This window comes from Dermacentor silvarum, chromosome 5, assembly GCF_013339745.2.
Source record: "Dermacentor silvarum isolate Dsil-2018 chromosome 5, BIME_Dsil_1.4, whole genome shotgun sequence".
In the NCBI taxonomy this organism is placed as follows: domain Eukaryota; kingdom Metazoa; phylum Arthropoda; class Arachnida; order Ixodida; family Ixodidae; genus Dermacentor; species Dermacentor silvarum.
In genome coordinates, this window is record NC_051158.1 from 144536286 (window position 1) to 144548383 (window position 12098).

The window sequence follows — 12098 nt, forward strand, 5'->3', positions numbered from 1 at the left end:
CACCGCCTACGGAGTGTCTTACACAGTAAAAGTTTTTACACCCAGAAGGGTGTAAATAGGCTTGTCGCAGAGACGACACCCTAAGGGTGTAAGTTAGCACCTATTTTACAAGGTGCCTTTTCGGCACACCCTAAAACAAGGGTGCCCATGTAAAGAAACTGTAGGGTGTTGTGAAAACACCCCAACCGAAGGGTGGCAGCTACACCCTTCATTTATTTTTCCTTATTTAACACCCACTGTGGAGGGTGCCAGATGGGTGTACAGCCCCTGTACCAGATGTCAAATAGCTTGAACCGAACTTTAAAGTGGAACACTTTATAGATGAATGAGACCTATGGTATATTGCTTACAGTTGCCTGAACTTCAATGTTTTTTTTAAGTTAAATTATAGTTAAACAATATATATGTATAACGCATGTGGAGATTTAAAATATTATTCCATGAGCCGTGCTTTGAAAAGTGCAGTCTCATGCAGGATTTCAATATGCATCATGGTCTCAGTCATCAGAGATGTATCACTTTTTTTTTAAATCTGCTCAAGCTATACAATTCAAACACAAGTTATATGTATCGTACACATGCACTATACACACACAAAAAAAAACATCACATTTAGCATGTCTTAGATCTCTGGCTAATATGTATTCTGCTTCACTCCATGGACATGCAAAAGAAGTCACTGCTGCATTCGTACAAAAATGCAAAGCTTAACTAAATGGTGAAGCATATATATGAGACCTATATGTAACAATTTGAAAAGAAAATGTGAATGAACTTTATTGTATTTCATACAAGAACCAATAAAATACAAACATTATTTGTAAAGTATCACTGCAGTTAACAATATATAGTTTGCAACTGATCACAGTAATTCACATGGATCACAGTATATCTGTGGTATAATATACGTGTATACTGAGTACGAGTGAGTAAAAGCAGAGCAGCCATTTGCAAAAAAAATTGTGTGGTGGCCTTCACACAAAAAAACTATAGTACATTAACAGAGGTGACACCACGTATATATCTGCTCTTCATCTGTGCATATTTCATCTGAGTACACAATAAGTTTTGTTCAACAGTAATATCACACAACTGTGTAAGGGTGTTTCTACAAACACATTGCTGATATGTAAAAACAACTGTTCTGAAATAAAACAACGGTTCCTTTGGAGACATGCCACCAGCAGTGTCGACCACGAGGTTATGGGTGATACATGGTAATTAGTTGCTAAATAACAAAAATAAAATACATTTTATTTTTAGTTTGAGTGGACTCATCGTAATCGGGAAATTATATAAACTTTAGAATCTGGAAAAAATGCAATTACCCACACGAACTGCAGCACGATGAACTTTGGCTATCACAGCACGCGAAACTGTACCCGAGGCTACAGTGAGCACAGACGCGCCCTTCGAGGGGCCTTCTGCTCACATCACCCAACAGTGGGCAGCAATAGGGATTAGTGCAGTGTGCTGGTAGCCCGCTGCTGGGCGACGTAAGCAAAATGTTGCCTTGAGTTTCAGCAGCATCTTAGTTTAAGTTTCGCGTGCTCAGACAGCCTAAATTCATCACGCCACAGTTCTGCGGGTAATTGTATTTTTCCAGATCCAAAAGTTCACGTCTTGTGCAGAGAGCTTGCTTTAATTTCCTGGTTACAATGAGTCTGCTGAAACTAAAAGTAAGATATATTAGATTGTTAATCAGCAACTAATTACCAGATATCACCCATCCACCCATGGTAGGCACCACTGACAGCATGTCTTCTAACGAGCCGTCCTTGTACTTCAGAACGGCTATTTTTAAATATCACGTAAATTCTTTGTAGAAACACCAGTATATGTAGTATATAAGCGACTAGCTTTCACTCGGATGAGGCATTGGCAACACATGTACAAAAAATAAACGAGCTAAAGATACTACAGCCTGCCAGCAGATTCATAAAAGTTAAGCAAAGGCTGCCGGTATTCATGACAATGTAACAGTACTTCAGCCTGATATTTGTTCCACGCAACATTTTTTACAATCCAAAACTTGTAAAAACCTTGTAAAACCTTATAAAAATTGGATACTCTGTTGCGTTTTGACTAGTATGTCAGGCCTCAGCTGCTAAGTTATACATAATAGACAAAAAACATAGTTCATAAAAGGACAGTCAAACCACAAAAACTTTCACTTGTATTGGGTAGGTTACACTATGCAACACATGCGCAAAATATAAAATATTGACCAAGCAGCATGTTACGAAAAGTTGAGCACTGGCTGCCAGTGTTGATGTGCCCTATAAGGGAATACAAACGTTAACAGTTGTATCATGCAGTACTTATAAGCTGGGACATTGTTCCCTGGCTGGCAAATAGGTTTCATAAACAAACTATGTTAAGGAAGAGCAAGCAAGCTATAACCTTTGTATAAAACTGCTGACAATTGTTTCACACACATTAATATTAAGGCAGACCTCATTAGAACTAGACATATTGTAACCTTCCTTTCAGCACATAGCAACACCCAGCAACGTTTCCGATAAATGCTTGCAGACTACAGCACACCACGTTTGTTTTTCGCTGACCTACACTTGGGCACTATTACATTGTCTGTCAAGTCATCAGAACAAAAAAAGGTGCAGTCTATAGGTGGTTGGCACAAGCAGCGGAAGAAGTTACTGGATCATGCTATTATCGTGATCAAAAACAAAGAAAATGATACATTAAAAATTGCACAAAACAATTGCTCAAGCTATTGCACAAAATTGTCAGGCTAGCATTCATATGGTAATGTACATGAACCTCGGTGTCGCATTGCCTGCACAACTCTGTTCACAAACTTTGTAACAACCACTTGGCATTGTTACATTCAAACCAAAAAACAATCGTTCCAGTACTGCACTGGTGTTGAAGTATTTAGGCCCATATACTATGTTCAATACAAAAAATGCACTCATGATTGCGATGACCCCTTCCTCCGCATTTTTGACCATGAACAGCCGCTCCTTGTCGACACAGAGGTGGAGAAACTCTGCCTGTTCCAGGTTGTGGCCAGAATACACCACACAGGGGGTGAGTGGAACCCTCTCGTCCTGCAATGACAACAAAGAAAGCTTACTGATCATGAAAGTATATTAATGCTTTTGTGCAAGCACAATATAAAGGGGTTGCTACGCTTGTCACGGAGCGGCATATTTTCGAGAGATTTCGAGTGGTTTTGACGCCAACTAACGGCCGCCAAAAAAAACGTCGTGTCCTCACTGTGCGGCGTATAATTTCGAGAAGGGGACAGGCCGATTAACGGCGGTCAAAAATGTCGTGGCCCCACGGGGTGGCATCTTGTTTCGAGACATCGACACGCCGATCAACGGACCTAGAGGTGTGCGTCCGTGTGGTGCATGCAGTGCCGGGGCTCGACCTTGGAGAGAGGGCAATCTACCATCCTTCGTCCATGCTGAAAGGGGCACGGCCAAGACTTTTGGGGGGAGTCATGAATTAATTAGGTGAACTCTGCATACCGGCAGTTCCCCTACATAGGGAACTAGAGAAAGGAGAGGCTATTTAAGTGCACGTTTTGGTCCCAGCTAATTAGTCTAGAAGCTGAACCTATGTGCTGCTGAGAAGCCATCAGGGGGCTAGTGCCGTCCAGTATCTCCTGGGCCGCCTGGCCACGTCGGAATTCCGAGGAACTAGTCGACGAACGAGACTACAAACCAACGTCTGCAACGAAGCTCACGGTAGATCGCCTTAAGTTAGCTCAACCTGCTTGAGAGAAGATGTCAAATCTAGACTCCCGGGAAATCCAGTCCAGCAATTGCAGCCACCTCAACAAGATCGGCCCGCCAGCATTCTTCGGGAAAGCTTCGCGCGCCGACTTCACGGTTTATGGTCTTGCTGCTGCTGCCCGGCCACGCGTATGACATCGTTGTTTTCTTTTGAACATTATTTTAATGAAATGCTGTTAGGTGTTATTCTTGTATATTTGATCTGCGCCCTGTTTCATATGTATATGTATTGTTAATTGCTCATCACATTTCTCCGTCATCATTGTGTTTCAGGGGCGCTATAACGTAAAAAGATTCCAAACTGTTTTGATTCCAGTTTCTGCAATCAGCCTCCACGATTGGTCAAAACATTTTCGAGCCACTCCTAACTTCGCCTGTCTGTCACGTGACGTCACGAAAACCGCGACAGCTCCCCATCCGATATAACGTGTACACACTGATTATGCATGATTAAACCGCACAAAAGAAAAATAATCATTCCTTATTCGACGCCTTTTCACCATTAGCCCTCTGCTATTATCCAATGTTTTCTGGATACGCCCACTTCGCCTATCTGTCACGCAACCTCACAAAACTGCGAAAACTCACCACGTCAAAGTGACGTGTATGCGAAAAAAATGCATTATTATGCCGAATAAAACTGAAAATTTCTCTTAATAGCCACAGACTGCCCCGTTCCGAAAGGAATAAAAGATGGCTCCCTGCGGATCACTCAGGCTCTCGCTACTCGTACCTGCCGGGGAGCATGTAATTATTTGCGCATGATAAACATTTTTGTGTACCAGTAAAACGTTATCGAGCCTTTTCGCCATGCATACAACATCGCTCTGCCAACTCTTCCTTGCTGAGGAGCCGTTTTAGTGGCATTCTTATTCTTCCGTTGCACGCCGCCGCGATTTTCGACCAGCCACCGCAAGCTACGTAAGGCGAAGCGGACCAATCGGAGAACCCGGCACCACCCTCTTCATGCGGTTATCTATTTTCACTGTGCTGGCTCGGCCCCATCGAAACCCTCTCCACTAGAGCGTGCTCCTCTTGTCAGCCAATTAGATAAGAAAAACCGCTGAGTATAAGCAATGTTATTGGTTTTGAAAGCGAACAAAGGTGACCTATAAACGAGGAGAGTGCTTGATTGAGTTGTTCAGACAACGCCGCGAGTCACCGCCCGATGCTTGCGCCGGTGGTTATGTAAATTTGACGTCAGGAGTTTGCAATCAAAACTGTTTGGAATCATTTTACGTTATAGCGCCCCAGGTGTGTTTGTATTGTGTCCTTTTGTTATTTTATTTCATTGATCGTGTATACTTATCTGGCGATAAATATCTGGTTTTTTTTGTTTACTCCCGACTCTGACTCTTTTCACTCTGTTCGCTTGAGTACGGAACGACCAACCGGCTTGTATACCCCGTCGATTGACTTCGCGCCGATGATGAACGGGTGACAGCTATGACACTTATGCAAGCAAGTATAATGTCATGCAGCCTTAACTGCAAACAATGTAGGCTGTAGAGAAGCTTAACACAACCCGGCATTATTCGAATAACCTGTGTAATCCAAGCAAGGTCATTTTTGCAGCATAGATGCTCCTCACAACGAGTGCAAGAGCAGTTCTAAATTGTTCGTTTGCTCATCCTTACGTTTTGTATATTGACTTATGATTTAATTGCTGTTTTTTTATTATTTATACATGTATTGGTGTTCTTCCTAATATGTACAGCACTTATTAATGATTGTATCGCCCCCCCCCCCATGTAATACAGTCCCTGTGAGGGCATTTACCTGTAGCATGAATAAATAAAAATGAATAAATAGCTGGTGAAATTAGGTAGCATGTCAGTTCACATTAAAAAAAAAAGCATCTGGATCTTTATACAGTTGCCAAACTGTTTCTACGATTGAAGCCCTTTGAGGAATTACAGCATTGTTTAGATCCGATTTCATTAACAAAAATGTGAAGGAACTTACGTCCTCATGTACAAATAGCGATGGCACTGCTGGTTGTTCCTTCCTATTTGAAGCAATTGTCCTCAGAGTTGCAACAGCAAGGAGGTCTGTAAACAGATGAGAATTCGTGTTAGCTTCAATGGTCACACGGACATGTGCAATACAATAGACCGATCCCACCGACCGATCTGCGCATGCGCCGGTTTTCCGGGACCGGAAGTAGCACTGACACCATCTTGGTTGTAGTCAACTAAACCACACCACTGCAGTCCGCGCTCGTTGAGTACTGCGCACGAGCTTCCCAGACATATCTGCGACTCCACCACCGAGAAACATTCGTCATGTATTTAAAGAAATTACATCGGCTGTTCATTGCAGCATGCGAGGCGAACGTTGAAAAGTGCCTGTTCCTCTTTCCTTTCGGTTGTTACCCGCTTATAACGCGTTGAGTATCGTATTTTTTCGAGCTTTGTATGTAGTACATGCTGATGTACGCGGTCGTTTTGCGTTACTATTTTTGCGCACGTGCATCTCAGTGACTGCAACGTTATGTTTGCTTAGCGACGAACATAATAGGATTTGTATACCTGTTGGAGACAGGTTTGAAATGCGGCGCCAAAACTTTCGTTCCCTACTTACCTACATGGGTTTCGCGCACGACTTGCAGACTTTGGGAACAGCTACATCTAGAAGTTTAGAAGTTCTTAAGCTAGGCGGCGTTTTTAACATAAAAACGCCGATAGCCAATCATCACCAAGTCATCGATAGCCAATCAATAGCTAATCGATAATTGATCAATAATCAATAAATTCCGGAAAATTCTGGGGATGACTTGGTAGTGCTTAGCCTAGCCCAAATACGTAGCCAATACCTTGCGATAGCCAATCAATAGCCAATCAATAGCTAATCGATAATCGATCAATAATCAATAAATTCCGGAAAATGCTGGACATGACTTGGTAGTGCTTAGCCTAGCCCAAATACGTGGCTAATACCTTACAATGGCCAATCAACAGCTAATCGATAATCGACCAATAATCAATAAATTCCAGAAAATGCTTGGTATGACTTGGTAGTGCTTAGCCTAGCCCAAATACGTGGCCAATACCTTACGATAGACAATCAATAGCTAATCGATAATTGATCAATAATCAATAAATTCCGGAAAGAAGATGACTTGGTAGTGCTTAGCCTAGCCCAAATACGTGGCCAATAACTTGCGATAGCTCATCGATCAATAATCAATAAATTCCAGGAAATGCTAGGGATGACTTGGTAGTTCTTGGCCTAGCCCAAATACGTGGCCAGTACCTTGCGATAGCCAATCAATAGCTCAGTGGCGCACCGACGGGGGGGGATTCGGGGGATGGAACCCCCCCCTGACGCCGACTTGACCCCCCCCCCTTTTGTTTAACCACTTTTCTTTCCTTACGCATTTGAGTACTGCAACTAAGATGTAACACGCGCAATCGTCTGCACACTCGCAAAAAGCGCATTTTATTGACAATTTCCCGTCAAGAAATCGAAATTAGTGCTGTTTAGATGGTATTGGCAAACTGTCAACCCCCCCCCTGGCAGAGATCCTGGGTGCGCTACTGCAATAGCTAATCGATAATTGACAAATAATCTATAAATTCCGGGAAATTTGAGTACACGGGTGTTTTCGCATTTTGCCCCGATCGAAATGCGGCCGCTATTCGTCCCCGTATTCTCACGCTGTGTATTACCAGTACCACCTATTAATCCGTTGGATCCACGTCTCTCGAAGCCTTCGCTCTTTAGGAAACACATAAAATCCGAAGCCTTTGTCCCTTGTGTGGTTGTACCAGCCAGGAACGCAGCAGGTCAATCCTCCCATCGCACGATGGCTCTACACGAACAATAAAAAGTGCCAAAAATCGTTCGGATACAGAACGCACAAGCACTCCGGGCGGCTGGAGCGGCCGGATGACAAGTACCAGCATGCACCGCGGCAGCGTAGGCGTCTAGAACTGGCTGGTGGGATCGGTCTATTGCACAAAATTATTGTTCTTTTATACTTCTAAAAACCTCTGTTTACCTTTGATTCAACAATATCTTTGTTTTATAAAAGTGCTGAATATAGCAATCACAAAGCAAGAGGTTATAATCGTCACACAGAAAATTTAGATCGCGATCGAGGGGACCGCACTACCATGTAGATCAAACGTGGTACATTCTTCGTTGGCGTAACCTATTCTCCGCGCACAGGCGCGGTATTTTGGACAGCCATTCCCGCGCCTGCGGGTCAGCCATGCCAGATTATACCTTTCTCACGCCTTACGGCGCTCTACCTTCAAAATACCATCACTGATTTTCCCGGAGGCACAGTTTAGGCATTTTCTTTGAGTTAATATGTTTTGAAAAGTCACGGAGAGCATACGGAACGACCAACCGGCTTGTATACCCCGTCGATTGACTTCGTGCCGACGATGAATGGGTGACAGCTGTGACACTTATGCAAGCAAGTATAATGTCATGCAGCCTTAACTGCAAACAATGTAGGCTGTAGAGAAGCTTAACACAACCCAGCATTATTCGAATACCCTGTGTAATCCAAGCAAGGTCATTTTTGCAGCATATATGCTCCTCACATCGAGTGCAAGAGCAGTTCAAAATTGTTCGTTTGTTCATCCTTACGTTTTGTATATTGACTTATGATTTAATTGCTGTTTTTATTATTTATACATGTATTGTTGTTCTTCCTAATATGTACAGCACTTATTAATGATTGTATCACCCCCCCCCCTCCCCTATGTAATACACTCCCTGTGAGGGCCTTTACCGGTAGCATGAATAAATAAAAATGAATAAATAGCTGGTGAAATTCGGTAGCATGTCAGCTCATATTAAAAAAAAAGCATCTGGATCTTTATACAGTTGCCAAACTGTTTCTACGATTGAAGCCATTTGAGGAATTACAGCATTGTTTAGATCCGATTTCATTAACAAAAATGTGAAGGAACTTACGTCCTCATGTACAAATAGCGCTGCCACTGCTGGTTGTTCCTTCCCATTTGAAGCAATTATCCTCAGAGTTGCAACAGCAAGGAGGTCTGTAAACAGATGACAATTCGTGTTAGCTTCAATGATCACATGGACATGTGCAATACAATTGCACAAAATTCTTGTTCTTTTTTACTTGTAAAACCTCTGTTTACCTTTGATTCAACAATATGTTTGTTTTATAAAAGTGCTGAATATAGCAATCACAAAGCAAGAGGTTATAATCGTCACACAGAAAATTTTGATCGCGATCGAGGGGACCGCACTACCATGTAGATCAAACGTGGTACATTCTTCGTTGGCGTAACCTATTCTCCGCGCACAGGCGCGGTATTTCGGACAGCCATTCCCGCACCTGCGGGTCAGCCATGCCAGATTATACCTTTCTCAAGCCTTACGGCGCTCTACCTTCAAAATACCATCACTGGTTTTCCCGGAGGCGCAGTTTAGGCATTTTCTTTGAGTTAATATGTTTTGAAAAGTCACGGAGAGCATACGGAACGACCAACCGGCTTGTATACCCCGTCGATTGACTTCACGCCGACGACGAACGGGTGACAGCTGTGACACTTATGCAAGCAAGTATAATGTCATGCAGCGTTAACTGCAAACAATTTAGGCTGCAGAGAAGCTTAACACATACGAAAAGGCTGGCATGAGCGAAAATACTGCTCCAAGACAGTAGCCCCGGTCTCCACTACGGCCCCTACTGCTCCCCCGGGAAAATCAGTGATGTTATTTTGAAGGTAGAGGCGCGAGAAAGCTATATAATCCGGCATGACTGATACAGCACGAGCGCCGCAGGCGTGAGTATGTCCATCCGACGTAACGCGCCCGTGCGAGAATAGGTGACGCCAACGAGTAATCTACCCCGAACGTAATCCTTTTTCCCATTCACGCGTCCTTTTTGACGCTGTTTACTGGCATTTTCTAAACAATATTTCTGATCGCGACGCCAAACCACAACACACAAACAAACAAGATGACAACGGGCTTACCTCGTGAGCAAGTTACGAGCATGTAGACTGTTGAACATCCGTTGAGGGGGTAGCGCTGAGCCAACACGGCTGAGCTCAGCGCTACCGTTGAGGGCAGGCTTTCCGCATCCAAGCATGCACATACGTGCACCTGAACACACGACTTCTTCGATGCCATTGCGTGCAGAGTTTTGTAGACGAAGTGAAACACATTCAGCACAAATATCCCCGCGCTATGACGGCACATGACGAGCACACACGCGCACGTCACACAGCGACAAATTCGGAACTTCGCCATTTTGAACATGCCGAGAGTCAACCAGCGTAACCATCCATCGCTTCTGTTCTTCGCTCCCGTTGCGTCAATCTCTGTTCCTAGGGGCCTTGCTCCACTCTTGAGTACAAATCAAGACATATTTACGGTGAACTAACAATCTGCACAACATAAAACGATAAAAGCCGACTGACTACACATTCGCAGCTGCATCAACCACTTGTTAGATCCTTCGAGACCGGAGGCGCAGCGCACGGTGCCACCTGGTGCCGCGCTCTGTGAGCACGGAGAACAAATCAGATTCGGTTTCGTTTTCCAGTTTATGCTGTAGTTGCTGGAATGTAAAATTATTGCTCGACAAATAATTTAACTCTGAAAGAGGATAACGCTTCCTCTTCGACAAGGTAGTGCAGTTTGTTCAAAGAGATAGAAAAAGCAAAGAGAGGAAAGGCAAGCAGGTCAACCAGACAAGCGTCCGATTTCCTACTGGGGATGGCAAACCCCAGTGCCCCTGTGTTGCAATGCAGTGCACTGCAATCTGTCTAGTGTAGTGCAATTTGGGGTGGTTGGTGCATGTAATGAACGGGTAAATAATGAGTTGTGTCATAACTTTTTATCAATGTTAGAACGTATATTTTACGAGGACTGATATCCATAAAACTACATTTTCATTAATATTTTGATAGGGCATATTGTTATTTCAATATTGAAGCGAGACAATATGTGAAGTTCAGCAATGCTGTCAGCGGCACCAGCCTCGCAAAATATACACCTGAATAGTGTTGCATAATGCACTGGTGTTCCACATATATGCACCTAAAAGCTTTTCTCGAAAAATAGAAAGGAGAACGTCATGCAAGCTCTTTTAGAAGGAATATCTTAAAAACTTGATTCGCTCACCAAGTTCGCACTTACTGGGTACATTTTGCGTACAGGCTGACTTGAATTTTGTAATTACCGCATGCTCTTTAAATTGAAAATGAAAGCTAGCCGATTGCAATAAGTGAATATAGAGCTTAATACTTTACGATAGATACACTTAACATGAATTGCCTTGAATACTGTATTACCAAATAAAGCGCCTTTATTATCACCAATGCTCTGGGCATGTTATATATAGCCTTTGTCGAAGACGCATGCGTACACATTTGTGTACGCATACATATTTGTGCGTCACTTACACCCTTCTTGACAATAAAGAAACACCCTTGGTGCCTATCGGAGGGTGCAAAAGATGTACGCACCCTACATATAGGGTGTAGTATTGTAAAATAATGACAAAAGGGTGTTAAAGGGTGTAAGCGAGGGTGTTAAAATTAAAATACACCCTTTTTACACCCTTTTGGGTGTAAAAACTTTTACTGTGTAGAAGCCATCCGATCGGCAGACCTTACACTTAAGCCCGAAAAGTGCCACTTTGGTTATGAAGAGCTCAAGTTCCTCGGGCATGTAGGAAGCGCCAAAGGGGTACGACCCGGTCCTGACCAGCTTGCCGCTGTGGCCGCGTTTCCAGCTCCTGCCGATAAGAAGGACGTCCGGCGCTTCCTGGGTTTGTGCGCCTACACACTAAACATTTTCACACCCTTAAGGGTGTTAAAATGGGTGTTCTCCGCATTTACACCCCCATGCACACCCTTTTAGCACCCATTTTGTTAAGAACACCCTATCACGAGGGTGTATATCACACATAAGGTGTGAAGTTGCTCAAAGAAGGGTGTTAAATTGACGTCTGAAAGGTGTGGAACACAAGTTTGCATGCATAAATCTGGACATAAGAACGCGTATACGTCCGCGCAATGAGGCATGTGTCTATGTATAGCATTTTTAAAGACGACAGTCTTTCTTGGGGAACTTAAACGCTGAAAATTTGGTCTGTCTGTCTGTCACCTGATTCAGCAACCCGGCCAAAGTTGAACCACTTGCTTACCGCCCACACTACTTAAACTGGTACGGCTGTTCATGCCTGTGAACGTTATCGATCACAAAGTAAATATTACGCATATCTGAGGTGCAACATCACTAGGTAAGTATTAGGAGGTGTGTGCCTTTAATGGAAAATACATATTTACGTAACTCTAAAGACCCTAGCTTCTTAAGCTGCGCTGAAAATGC

General features: G+C 43.4%; 1 protein-coding gene across 2 annotated transcripts; it reads right to left on the bottom strand.

Moving 5' to 3' along the window:
• Positions 1-502: 502 nt before the first annotated feature.
• Positions 503-11209, bottom strand: LOC125946042 (uncharacterized). 2 transcript variants are annotated; one of them, XM_049668516.1, is made up of 3 exons: positions 9734-11206; positions 8700-8785; positions 503-3074 (listed from the first exon to the last, which is right to left on the bottom strand). In XM_049668516.1, exons 1-3 carry the CDS (start codon positions 10017-10019, stop codon positions 2763-2765), a joined length of 684 nt encoding a protein of 227 aa, XP_049524473.1. In that variant the 5' UTR covers positions 10020-11206; the 3' UTR covers positions 503-2762. The 2 variants fall into 2 exon arrangements, with proteins under 2 accessions (XP_049524473.1, XP_049524474.1); XM_049668517.1 differs by lacking the exon at positions 503-3074 and adding an exon at positions 7357-7581 and having other exon boundaries at positions 9734-11209.
• Positions 11210-12098: the final 889 nt, after the last annotated feature.

What these genes read in the sequence shown, in the direction of transcription:
- LOC125946042 (XM_049668516.1), bottom strand. Translation starts at nt 10,019, where the DNA reads ATGTTCAAAATGGCGAAGTTCCGAATTTGTCGCTGTGTGACGTGCGCG. An exon ending in GCTCGTAACTTGCTCACGAG is followed by an intron (nt 8,786 to 9,733) that starts GTAAGCCCGTTG and finishes ATCTGTTTACAG; the next exon opens with ACCTCCTTGCTGTTGCAACT. An exon ending in CGCTATTTGTACATGAGGAC is followed by an intron (nt 3,075 to 8,699) that starts GTAAGTTCCTTC and finishes TTGTCATTGCAG; the next exon opens with GACGAGAGGGTTCCACTCAC.